This window comes from Plectrocnemia conspersa, unplaced genomic scaffold (assembly GCF_051122295.1).
Source record: "Plectrocnemia conspersa isolate PC_06_02 unplaced genomic scaffold, ASM5112229v1 ptg000006l, whole genome shotgun sequence".
Classification (NCBI taxonomy): Eukaryota; Metazoa; Arthropoda; class Insecta; order Trichoptera; family Polycentropodidae; genus Plectrocnemia; species Plectrocnemia conspersa.
This window is the reverse complement of record NW_028277170.1, coordinates 2,846,037-2,859,936: the sequence shown is the minus strand read 5'-3', so window position 1 is coordinate 2,859,936 and position 13,900 is coordinate 2,846,037. Positions and strand designations below refer to the sequence as shown.

Sequence of the window (13,900 nt, the reverse complement as noted above, 5' to 3'; positions counted from 1 at the left end):
CCGATCTATATGTACATCGAATTTGTGATTATGATATTATGTATTTAAGCTAATTTTGTTTCTTACAGACTTTATTTAAATGAAAAATAAATGTGTTTTTTTACATTGTGAAAATGAAGACATGGAGAATTGAAACGGTCGTTTTGCCGAAATTGAATATGACTTCGTAGAATTAGCCATTAGCGAAAGTGCACTTTCGGTAAAACCTGCGATAAGAACCGTTAATTCTTTATCATGATGGATCTTGGGACACGTATATTTTCTAGTATATGATAAGTTTTCGTATTTATTCATTTTGCGACACAGGGACGTCATTTAGCTTACTTTAAATTTTGCCATAAGCATGTGTCATTTGTTAAAATAATGAGAAACTTCTAAAAAAATCGTATTTGAGTTAAAATAAAATTCACTGCGTCTCATTATTTTATGAAAAAATATTTTACAAGGAACTACATAATTGATTTCTTGCACTGATTGATTAAATAAATAAATATCGGTAAAAACTGGGAAAAACATACGAATATATTCTAATATTCGAATACTTCATATTTATTCAATATTTAAATAGTTGAAAACTACGAATAATTGAGAGCCCTATTCGCGTATCAATATAATATAATAATCATTTTTGTTCAGAATCAATAAATATACATATTTTTTAAATAAAATCAATAGAGATTAAGATAAAATTCTTTTATAAAAATTAACAGATATCAAACTTCATGACAAACAATAATTTCTTTATTTTTAACACTTCACGGTCGATTTACGCGGATATATTTGCACGACCGTTCAACTTAATAATAAGCAAAAAATATCGATATATCGTCACCTGGTTTGATCCCAGTTTCTCAAGCGTCGCGTGGTATCAATAACAATAGCCTACTTCAGTGACTCCCAACCGGTGTTATGCGTAGGTTTAAGTATTTGCGGCAAATCCTCAGATTAGTGAATTCGTTCTAAGACCGACGGGTGTGTGTTATAAAATTGACTTGAATATTAGAAATATCTAGTCAAAAAGAGATGAAATTTTATGAAACTAAAAAATTTGTAAAGCACTGCCCTGTAACGAGTCTCTGGAATTTGAGGTACCTATTTTTTTTAATTCTTCTAGTTAGCAACGTCTGTGATTAAAGGGATACGTACGCAGATTAACGTATGTTTTTGCTATATGAAGTTGAATTGACGAAACTCATAAATGTGCGCACACGGTATCAATGTGTTAAAGTACACGAGGTAAGGTTGTCGAGATTATAATCTTATCGCTCCTTTCAATTTTTTTTAAACAAAATAATGTCTTCTGAGAACACCGATAATAAATTTTGTCTCCGATTCTTATCAGCTGTGATTATCTAAAAAAATTACGATTATCACGAATAAATAAAACAGAAATCATATTAAAACTGATCTATGATAACACAATTATTGTTTAATTATCATAATCATTGCCTTACTCTACGTGTTTAAATTTTAATTTTTTTCTAAAATTATTAGTATTTACAAAAAAACTTGCTCTAATTTAGCCATGTTTTCAACGGTTACTTGATCTCTGCTTACTCTTAATATGGACATTTGGCAAATCCAACAGCCTCTCATGATGTAGTTTAATCATCCCATTTATCTCTATTTTAAATTATTTAAAAGCATTCTAAGAGTGTTTGGCAAACTTTTCAAAAAAATAATGTATTTTAGAAATTTAAATATACCAATTTCGCATAACAAAGAGAAAATTATAGAATAAGTTACATCTCGTTACGAATGGCGACAAATGCTCATTGGTTTGTCTGCAACTCGATTATCCATCGGGACTTAAAAATAAACACTAACTGAATACTTCGATAAACTAAAAATCAAACATCGCGAAAGAATAAAATGTCACTCGAATCCGTTAATAAACAACTTATATAAAAACTACTACATAACAAATGCTTATTAAATATATAATATAAAGGAAAAAATTAATGTTTTTCTTTTCCTTTCTCTTTTTTTCTTTTTCTTTTTCTTTCCCTAATAAAATAAAGGAGAAGGAAGGTGAGGAAAGGAAGGAAGAAATCAATAACCAAGTAAATGACTTTATGCCAAGGAATTGGGAAATATAATATTAGTCACTGTATAGAATAAGTTGAAGAATTCAAGGACCCAATAAAAAATATTATTTAGCCCTTTCAACATAAAGGATAACAGAATCAGGTCAGCAACGCGAAGCTAATCATAAGATGGTCTTGTCAAGTCGCATTTTTCTAAACGAAACTAGAGGGACATCCCTCTAGTTTCGTTGTCCATATAAGCTTGAAAAATCAGCTCCAAATATATTTTTTTTAAAGATATAACGTTTTCCTACCTCTCGATTAATTTTTTTAATGTCATTAGCACAAAATGTTGGAGGTTTTGACCAAACTATTCCGATAGCGCCTTTTGCATATCGTCTCCATTTTGATTTTTTCACTGTATTTTGTAAAAAAAAACGTCAAAAATATTGTATAAAAGTAATTAAAAAGTGTTGTTTTTATTTTTTAATTAATATGTGTTATATATCGTATATAACGATTTTTGATGAGACGGCAACTGCCGTATTTCAATTAGATTTCCGTATAAATATCACGGCTAAGTTTATTACCTACAAATGTGTCAGACATAACCAAATCTTAAATTATTTTATTATTTTTGTAATTTTTCTAAATAGGGACGTCATTTGGAGGAAGTGCAGATGGGGAAATTTATTTTTGATATGGGTACTCCCTTGAATTTGGCCATAAAAATGAATGTCATTTAATGAAATATCATGAATCTTAATAAAATCGTAATATTAAAAAGCGATTACTGACTGTCTCATTCCCCCTCTCACCCGGACGGGAAGGACAGACGAAGTAGTGTTTCGTGCAGCAAAGGACTGGGAAAGATACTTGCATAATACTTGTCGGCCACTTTTGAAATCGGACATTACAGCGGAAAAATAATATTCTTTTGTAAAAATAACGTGTTAAATAAATAAATGTAGTTATACAAATATATAACAAAAAAATCGCATAAAAGGCATCTTTTTATTTTTTATCCATAATATTGTATTTTATATTATAAAGAAAAGGTGTTAAGCGTGTATTTTATTTATTGTATACTATTTAAAAAAACTTTATGATTCTTAACCCCTTTTATTTTCAACGCCGCACTCGTAATTCCGTATACATGTGCGCCGCGTTTTTGCTGCTGACAACACCTCGGCTTCTCCCTGACGAAGGTCCCGCTGCTGCCAATCTATCGCCGGTGCTCCTGACTAGTTCCCTGCCACGCCTCGCTCACGACACACGAACGGCGAAGATCTGCAAAGCGAACAATGTCGAACTCACAGTGAGTGCCCCCCGCGCCGGGGGCTCGGCCCCTCGTTTAGCCCTAACGACACAATCGGCGGCCGGCGTGTTCGCGTCGGCCATCTTTCTTTTTGCCTTATCGATTGAAATAATCTCGAATGTTTCCCCACGAGGCGCTGCGCCCCGCGACGATCGACCTTCTCGAACGTTCTACGAAATCACGTGCAAATTGCATTTGTATCGATCATTTATTACAAAATTCGATTTCATATTTGTAATTTTACCTAAATTTTTATAATGTGTAACAAAAACAAACTTCTCATTTATGTATTTTAGATTTGAGTGCATTAAAACTAGTTTATTACAGAATACAATCGAATCGTTCTGTAATGACTTCTGTAAGGCATTTAAACTCAAGTTGCTTGAAATCAAAAGACCGCATTTTATTCACAAAGGGCACGCGTGATATAACCTCAAATTTTATTTTCATAATTAATGTAAATTTATGTATATAAAGCTTATAGCTTAATTGTCCCATGTAAAGACACTTTTCATATTTTTTAAATAATTAAAAAAATTATCATATTCGAACCTACATAACGAAATGTCAAAAACATATTTTAAACATTCAATTTGTCATTTCAAATTGAATAATTACAGCCCTTGTTGTATAATTTTTATTCTTATTTAATTCTGGATAATTTACAATGGCGGCCAAGTCATAAAAATATTATAAACATAAAATTTTTTTTATAAAAATTACTTTTTATTGACATTATTATTATTAAATTCTGCAGTTTTAACCATTTGAGTGCCACTCATTTTTTTCATATTATGTCATAATTGCCAGCAATTTCTTAATTAAAAAGAGGGATGTAAAAAAAATGAAAAACTTTTTTAAAAAATAATATATGGATTTCAATAATAAAATAACAAAGTTGAACTATAAATTTAACATCTTTCCTTTATATATTGCAATTTTTTTTTTATTACTTCTTAGATATTCATATAGAAGGCTGCATCTGCAAACATTTTTTATAAATAAAAATATAATATTTTCGTAATAGTATAAAGGTTATTTTACCTATTCTTTACATTTATGCTGTCCTACACATATTCCGTGTACACCTTTCTTGCATCTGACACAAATTAGGTTTGATCTTTTTATAGGTTTGAATCGCAGAACATCCAAAACTTTATTCCCCATTTGTGATGTTTTTTATTAGGAAGATACTATAAAAGAGAGGAGTGTGAATTAGTTCCGACCAGCGATTTATCTATGCTAAGTTGCTGATGAGGAATGAAGTGGAAGCGGAAAAGTCTGTTAGCGTGTTCTACTAAAGGTGTAAATCTTGCACAGGCATAATATTTTTCATGTCCAGGAGGAAACAGTGTAGTATTATCAACCATGTGGAAAAATTTCAATAATAGTTAGAATCGATTTCTGGAAAAAAAATTTCCAACCCAAGGAATATACCTAGAGATTTTTATCCAATATGAGTACATAATAGGTCTTTGAGTAATACCCATTTCTAATAGTACAGCCACAAAAGCTTTCATTTCGATTATTGTAACCGGTTTCCATTTCTTAGCTCTTGCACTATGCGTTAAAATTGGGTGAGAATAAAAATTGATTCGCATATCGATTTGTCTCCGTAACCATCAATTTTCATAAACTGGTTGTAAAAAAGAGATTAAAATAATCTGTTGTATGTGCATCAGCCGATTGCGTGTGTTTTACACCGGGCGTTTCAAGAAATAAAGTGCTTGGTTGATGAAATGTATCGAAATTCTCCTGAACCTCATTGAACCCGAAAGTTGTATGTGTCAATTTCTTCGCTTTCTGAACTTTCGATGAGATTAAAAACTGGGTTTGTTTCGAATAGTAACAATGGAACTATCATCAGTTCGCAAAATCGCACAGCGAATCGTTTTCAATATCAAATTTTTCGGTCGTTTAACTCATATTGTTATCTTTCATGGGATATGAAAAACGTATATTTTAAATGTTTATCTCCATTGTTGTAGATTAAAATTAAAGTTTAAAGCAATATATATCAGTACATATAATATATATTTTCTTAAAATCCTGAAAAATTTATTATTTTTTGATTTACAAATACGTTGTATATTTTTCAAAATGTGTTAAGGCACTATATACTTGATTTCTTGAAATATTAAGTTGTTTTGATTTGGAAAATTTTTGACTTGACGAAACATATCAATCGAAAATTTATTTTACTTTCTTATTGCGGTATTGCAAGTGATTGACATCAAAATTTCATTGCTAAATGTAGCATTAAATTGGTTAAAACTTGTGGTTTTATACGGCCAAGTATAAAGAAATTACTATCCTTTCATTTATTTTATAATACTTTATCTCCGGTTAGCGTATTACATTTTTTTAATTTTGTCCCAAACGCTTAAACAATTAGTGCTTTCCGGTGAAGAAAGCTTTCCATTGTTATGACATCACTGTTGACTTTCTTTAGTTACAAATCACCGAGTTAACATGATTTCAGCATAACATTGCTAGTTTCTAAATATGAATTTAATGTATTATTATACATATTTCAATCGTCTTGAAGATATTGAAGTATAGCTACATGATATCCGTTGCGTGCGGCACTGCCATTACCAGTATTAGGGCCCTAAGAATCTAACCCTTATGGGCGGGCACCCAGCTTTTAACGGCCAGATGAGCGGGATCCCCACCCCCCGTAGTGCTAACTATTTTATTGGAGCTGCATTAGTATTTCTCCGGGGCTCTGCTTGCATTACTCTGATATGCGTTGCTCGTCATCAGTAGTGCCTCACGTAGACGACCAGCCCAAGAGATTACTTTCCCTCAAGGGTTTGGGTTTTAACATCCGTCGCTCCTCCACACTATAAACGGCGAATTCCAGCGTGTGGTTGACTGACGCCGGGTCTTGAATATATAATCGGAAATCGGGATATTTTTTTCAAGCTATGAATAGTTTGCCTCTTGCACTTGTCCGAGTTTTCTCCACTAAACAATGTCATTGCAAACCTATATATTTAGGACTTGGATAATCTTTACCTCTGCACTGAGTAAACTTTCTCTTTGATTTTCGAAACAGTATTATTTCCTCTACTTTTATGTTCTTACCTGTTCCTTTTTCTGATTAGAAACTTATTAGTACAAAGAGAAATCTTGCAATGTGTGTTTATTGTTACAATGACTGAAGACTTATTAAATATGCATCATTCATATAACTTATTAAGAGCCGATGACGTAAATATGCGTCATTTATAAAACTACCGACAAGAACCATAAATGTGCTTATGAGTGTTGGAAAAAAGGACTGTTAATTAATGGTCCTTTTTTCCAACACTTTCCTGTTAGTTAAGTATTATATATGGTAAGAGTGCATGCATACATTTCTTGTAAAAACTATTCAATGTCAAAAACATATTTATGTTGTTTGTAATAATACATTGCAAACAAATCTTGAATTTAGAATGATTTTACGAAAAAGTTGAAAAAATAATATTTTTATAAAAAACCTATACATTATCCATTTACAAATTTACGCTATGTCTAACTATTTTGGATAAGTTTCTTCTGATACATCATTATGATCGGGTGCAAGTTCAATATCGTCTATCTTAGCATCCGAATCCATATAAATTTAGATCATTATTTTTTAATCCAATTAGCGAATATAATCTATCTGAATTAGTCATATCCCCGAATGGATTATTCATTTTTTAAATTCATGGCATTTACCTTGACAATATACATTTATTATTATTATTATTATACAGAATACGGAAACCTGGTGTGCCATGGCCCCCACAGATCTGACCCATCAATTTTTCCTCTGAGATTATTTGAAAAGTTGTGTACTCATAAGTACGTTGATTGAGTTAACCCATTCAGACAGTATTTTTTCATATTTCTAAGACTTACTGCATCGTGTTTTGAGAGAAAAGAATATGAAATCAAAGTGAAATATTTCAATATTGGAAATAGTTTTTTAATACTCTCATTATTTGTAAAGTGTAAAAAACGAGATAATATTTCAAATCTCAGATAAGGCATAATTTCATTGTATATTGGCGTATTTATTCTTTTATTTTGACCAATTGCTTCTAAGTCTTCCTTTTTTTACTTGTCATTATTATACACATGCAAAATAAATCTTGAGCTCATTTAGCGTCAGTTTTCTTCTTTTTGTAGTTTTTGTTCTTCAAAGTTTGTTCAGCATATCGATTGGTTTCAACTGCTAACATTTTCTAAAAGTTACTGTCTAAAACTTCACGAAACTTGTCCAAAATATTAGGATTATTTGCAATATGAATCGGGAGCGTGCGTTGACATATCCTCCCGTTGGCTTGCTCGCACATAAAGTAACTGGCATCCAAATAGCGCGTCCCAAATTTACCGTATTATAATTCCATATTTTCAACATTTTTCTAATCATTTTTATTTGACTCAGTATCGTCATATGTCTCGTTCACTAATGGCCTAAAATGTTTTTTCTACGAAATAATAGTGAACTATTCTCTGCATTATAGTCACTTTGAAAACTGCTAGATATGCTATCAATGTCACTTTCATGGTCACTACTTATGTCTAATGAAACATTAAAAATACAAAACAGGAGTAGCATTCAAAATACAGTAACAAAAGTCATTAGAGTTCCTACAAAGGCGTGTTTGTTCGAAGGCGATGTAATATCTATAAATAGAATTCAAACCAAAACAAGTGTGGATAAGTTTCCTTAGTTTATTATTTTCGATAGATAGTTAAACCAATAAAATTATTTATCATTCTTTTTTTACAAATGAATGTAAACATGAGTGAGAGGTGTCATTTTAACATTTGGATCTGGTTATATAAGATGAGTAAGACTTGTTATTTCGTCGCAATGTTTTAAAGGAAACGATCCGCCAAGAAATGCTTACAATCAATCAAGAAATTGGGCCTTGTGTTTGAGGATTATAAGCGGAGTATATTGAACATTGAATAATTGTCAAAGAAATTATTTGTAAAAATTCATATTATGTTGAAAATTTACTGAGTATAAGCCATTAAAAAGACACCAAGTTCTGTTAAGAACCGAGAGGAGGAATCGACTAGACCAGTGGTAGCCAACTGAAATCAATTGGTGGGCCAAATAAAATAATGCATGTCCTTGAAGGGCCACACAATTATTTTACAACTTAATAATAAAATAAATAAACGGCTTACAAGTGACATACTTTTCTTTAGTACTGGGTACAGCGCGCTATCAAATAAAACGAGACGAGTTTAAATTTGACGTGGTTGTAAAAGTAAGAGTTTTGTAAACTCGGACAGACGAGGTTATCTTTACTGAGTTACATTACTTTGTATTTTATTTATTGTAAATGATTTCTTTATTGATGACATATTTCCATAAGTATTTATATAATGCGTTATTTGTCTGATGTGATAGAATATGATAATATTCCATTCAAGTATTTTACTAAATTATCGAAGGTATCAGTGCTGGATTTTATTAAAAATATTGAGTTATTTAAATGTGGAGACTAGAATACACTATTTATTTACATAAAATATATGTAGTATATGCCCCTGTTGACCTAAGCATACATAATTTTTTATTTTTTTTTTCAGACCTGCTTATCCGCCGGCGATGTGGGCCCAAACATATGACTCTATTTACTTAACGTATAATGTAGAATGTAAAAATCCTACCGTAACGTAAGTATTTATATATGTATTAAACATATTGATTGTATTGTAACTAGTTGCAATTTATTTTCTGTAACAGTTGTGAAACAATCGATTGGCATCGATGCGTTGTATTATATTTTTAGTTCTGGCGGCGCCTTTTGTATTGCATATTGTTGTTGATTCAATGCTATGGTGTTATTTCAATATTTTCACGAATACATATCAATTAATAAGTAAAACAAATAGTCATATCAATAAAGATATGGTGATATAATTCATACCTAGATCAACAACGATATTGCAGTCAAAGTTCAGTTCAATTTAAATGGAAGTATTATCTGATTTCCAATGTTGTGTCACGTGTGATTTCTAATCGAGTTTACTAGTAGATTATGAAGACATAATTTATTACAATATTGATATAGTTCAATTTTTGATTTTTCGTGCCTTTCTAAAAATATATGAATTATACTTTCCATGCTCAGCTCCAATGCAAGACACAACAAGATTTTTGTCCCATAACCATAACTCGATTTGTGTGTATAAATACAAATCAGGTAATATCCGAAAAGATCCATCTTTTTAGATTATTATATTTTAATATGATATGATGCGTAATACATTTTCAACTCATTTAAAGCTAAGTTTTGCGCTCTATATTGTAATTTTAAAAAATATGTGTTTTAATCGCTACAAAAAACTCGTTTTTTTATATATAAAATTATTATTGTTTGTTTTTTGCTAGCATATTCAACTTTTTTGCTATAGCTTTATTCATATCTTTTCACAACGAAGCGTAAGACGTATATAATTATTTCACTTTGATTAAACTGAATGATTTATAAAAAACATTGTTTGATAAATCTCTTATTAAATTGTAGTGGAGTATATACTTGTTACGATTTTCTGTACAATTTATGATACTGTTTAATACTACAATATTTAGTTTTAAATTTTTTTTTGTCATTTAATAGAATCGTTTTTTATTCAAAACATTATTACACAACTACGTAATGAATCTGAGTTTATGGTAAAATTTTAGATACACGTCACGAGTAGCTGTATAATTCATATAAAACAAAAAACTTGCACATGCTATCAAAAACATTTTTTTGTAGCATAATTTCAATCTAGAACTTTAAACTTAGCTTTTAATTATTTATAAATATTTACTACATAGTGCATTATAATAAATAATAATAAAAAAGATGAAAGAGTTACTAGTGTATAAATATACAAATGGTTATTTTATTGTTATTAAATAGCTGATCAATCTTTTTCTCAGTTTGCCTCAGGGCAGATTTCAACATAATTTGATTTGTACTTACACTATAAAAATGAAAATTATTTTAATTTTACATTAAATGCATTATTTTACATTTCAATTTATGTCCAATTTGTTGTATTAAGTTGTTACACATGAAATTGCGTATTGTTTTGTATATAACTATTTAATTAATCATCATTGACAGAAATGCACAACTTAATGTGTGACATCATAATATTTTGAAGTTGAAATGTATGAACCTTTGCTATGTTGCGTTGTGAAACGAGCATAGACGATTTTAATAACTGTCGTCGTTTTGACAGGATCGAGGAAGACAGCGTCAACTTTGAGGGCTTATGTTTACCTGACAATGTCGTTTTTCAAGGCAAGATCAAACTGTACGCGAAAGTACTCCCAGACAAATCCAGTCAAATAAACAAGGGGCGTAACGTTGAGCTCGTATTACGTAAGGTGAGTGATTCGGCGCTTTTGTTATACTCTAATCGGACTGTATTCACGTTATTTTCATTACATTGCAGAAGGACAGCGAATGCGCCTTCTGGCCGAGGCTCACGCTCGAAAACGCCAAACAGCACTGGTTAAGAGTAGACTTTTCTAAATTCGAGGAAAGCGACAGCAGCGATGAGAAAGGTTTGATTCATCATTTCTTATACTATATAATTCAAAAATTTAATCTACTTTTAATTCGTATTCGATATCTTCCAATAAAACTGTCCATGAGGTCAACGCCTCCCATGTGTGCATTATATTCCTTCACTATTTTATGAGAGGTAACTAAAACTTTTGTTTTTGCTGTTTTATCGTATCTTTCAATATGGCTTTTAACGTCTGGACTGATGTTTTTCGTCTCGGAGCTGTTACTGATATGTCGATATTCTCGTTTACTGCTGTTTCTTTTTCGTGCATATCTCAATAAATGATATTTTTTATCAAGGAGTTATGAAGTATGTTATGCATTACTGTTCTTAGTAAAAAATATTCCTTGCCTTGCCAAGAATGCTATGAGAGGTATAGATGTATAAGAATTATCAAAATGTACCATATATTAGGACGGCATTTGGCGTCGCACACCTGGACTTCACTTGGAAGATGAATATCATACACCTTGCAGGAATCAATCTATTTTATAAGCATGAAACATAATTTAATCCTGAAATCTATGTGTCTTACTTTATTTATATTGTTTGTTTTATTTTTCCTGTATTTTGCAGCTCCTGATAACTCGTTTGAGGACATTATGAACCAATTTGGTAACAACGACGGTATGTAATAAATATTATATTTTCATAAAAGTTCTAGACGATATATTGATTTCTATATTTTTATTTTTTAGCCGAGAAGCCCCAGTTTGACGATACCGAGACGGACTCTGACGATGACGCTCTGCCTGATCTCGAAGGATAGAGATTGGTGAGCCACCGTTTACAACAATTCGAGTTCTGTAACCCTCGTTCACTTAATTTATTGTCTTAATTTGCGATGATATGTTTTCTACCATTTATTTGTAATTGTAAGTCGATGGGACAACACAGTAGTAGTCTTAAGATTTTTTGCATTCATAAGTGGATTTAATGCGATTTTTTTGTGTATCGATCGATCGCTGATCCGCGTTTTTACTTTTGTCCCATCTGACCTATCATCATAGTCTTGAACGTTCAAAACAAATTTCAATTACTGCTTTTTCTTTTATATTTTTGTAATGGTTCATCTTTTACCTACCGTTAATAAGCCGTATTAAACTTGCACGTTTATTATTAACGACGAATAGTATTATGATTGTTTGCATACCTCGACGGTTCGATTTCTTTTGTAGTAATAATCGATCCTAACTTTAGCGTTAAGGTTTTTTTACGATCGTCGACCATTTAATTATCAAATTGCGGTTATGACTGGTGCTCGAGTGAGGTAATTTTTTTTATAGAATCAGAATCGTCTTATTGAAGGATGGAAATTCTAATCCCATAGTTAAATCTGAGATAATAAAATATTTTTTTCTTACTAAACTTTTAATATAATCGACGTATATTCCTCTTTAACCCTTTCACCGTGGCTGATATTAAATTATACAAAAAAAAAAATCGTATTACAAAGCTCAAAGGTTCATGTCACATTTAGGTGCCCCCACTAGCGATTTTCTTGATGACACGTATAAGTGTCATCCGCGGTCAAATGGTTAAAGACATTTCTTAAAAAAATAAAATTATGCATCACGAGGCATGTTGGTTCAAACGATCTATTAATGTGTATTTTTAAAATAAGGGCATTTAAACAAATATAACCTAATTATACTGGCATTTAGGATATCGTTAATTGTATATATTATTTACAATGGCCATAGGTTTTAATACAGACTTAGCGGATATATCGTGGTTTACAAAACCAACGTATAAAAGTTTAGAATGGCGTTTAGAACTTAAAGGATTTCCACCCTTCAATTAATTTCTAAACTTACACATTGAGTACTACCACAGTTTGTAGCTGTTGTATATTGCCGTTGGTAAGATCAGTCTTCTGGTCATCAAATTAAGTAGTGGGTGTTACTTTAAATTAATTCTTTTTATTATTATCATTATAAATATTCTTTTCAATATAGGCTTAATTATGTGGCCATCGTAATATATAAAAACATGTATATCGACAAATAGATTTGATCTAGAAATATGTGATATAATATTTCAAGCAAAGAAACAGTGTGTATTGTGTCAACAGGAATGAATTGTTTTTGTAATATTTTGATATGTTCGTGGCGATTTTTTTTATGTATTGAACCATTATATAATAAATCATTAAAATCACATTCTAAGCTTTCTCCTTATTTTACCTCTACAGTTCTCCATTCCGTTCCATCAGATACAATTTAATCCTAGATGTTTGCAGGCGAGCGTATTTATAAGTATTTTGCGGTTGTTTTTAAGTTTGACAATTAGCAATTGCTACTTACCAGCTAAGTTCAACATCCACTGGATTAGTTATTTCGCGATCCTACGGCTGCACAATTCAAACAATTTTTATAAAGATTGAAGAAATATATTGCGGACTTTTCATGCAGTGGAGCGTTCACAGGATACTGCATAAAAAAAATCACAGCTTAGTTGAAAAGTTAGGGATGCGTCCCATAATTTAATTTAATAGTCCAGTCATATCAGAAGTTAACCTCGGAATGAAAAATAGAAAGCTGAAATTTTGCACAGACCTTTGTTTTGACATTCTTAAGACGGGGTCCGCTAGTAAAGATATCATAAAAATCGTTTTTTGCAAATATCTCGCTTCCTATACGTTAGATGTCGCTACACTCTATTTTTTTCCAACAGTCAGCGCTTGTAAACAGTGCTCAACGCGTGACAATCAGGTGTTCTTCACAGAAAGCTTCTAACTGGTCGTTCACTTGAACGGATCCACCCCAAAATACTATTTCAACATGGTAGTATTGGTTTGCTGTTTGCGAGATTTTATTTGTATGCATACGGCTGTCGAATTTTTTAAAGTGTAAAAATGTCTGCTACGGACACCAGTACTAAAATTAACCCCTGTAGTCCTCCAAAAAAACGGACTAAAAGAAATAACATAATTATTTAAAAAAAAAAAAACACTTAAATATATATTAAAGGGAAATTTTGGGAA

The 13,900-nt window shown here is 31.1% G+C and overlaps 1 protein-coding gene across 1 annotated transcript; it reads left to right on the top strand.

Moving 5' to 3' along the window:
- The first annotated feature begins 3,206 nt into the window (after positions 1–3,206).
- On the top strand, positions 3,207–13,076 carry p23 (cytosolic prostaglandin E synthase). Its single transcript, XM_088187265.1, has 6 exons — positions 3,207–3,345; positions 8,932–9,018; positions 10,582–10,729; positions 10,798–10,909; positions 11,491–11,541; positions 11,613–13,076. The coding sequence occupies exons 1-6, from the start codon at positions 3,332–3,334 to the stop codon at positions 11,681–11,683; spliced, it is 483 nt and encodes a 160-aa protein (XP_088043391.1). The 5' UTR covers positions 3,207–3,331; the 3' UTR covers positions 11,684–13,076.
- Positions 13,077–13,900: the final 824 nt, after the last annotated feature.

Bases quoted from the DNA above. Each gene is read 5' to 3' on its own strand.
- p23 (XM_088187265.1), top strand. The intron at 9,019-10,581 runs GTAAGTATTTAT...TCGTTTTGACAG, and splicing joins TGTAAAAATCCTACCGTAAC to GATCGAGGAAGACAGCGTCA. The intron at 11,542-11,612 runs GTATGTAATAAA...TTTATTTTTTAG, and splicing joins CCAATTTGGTAACAACGACG to CCGAGAAGCCCCAGTTTGAC.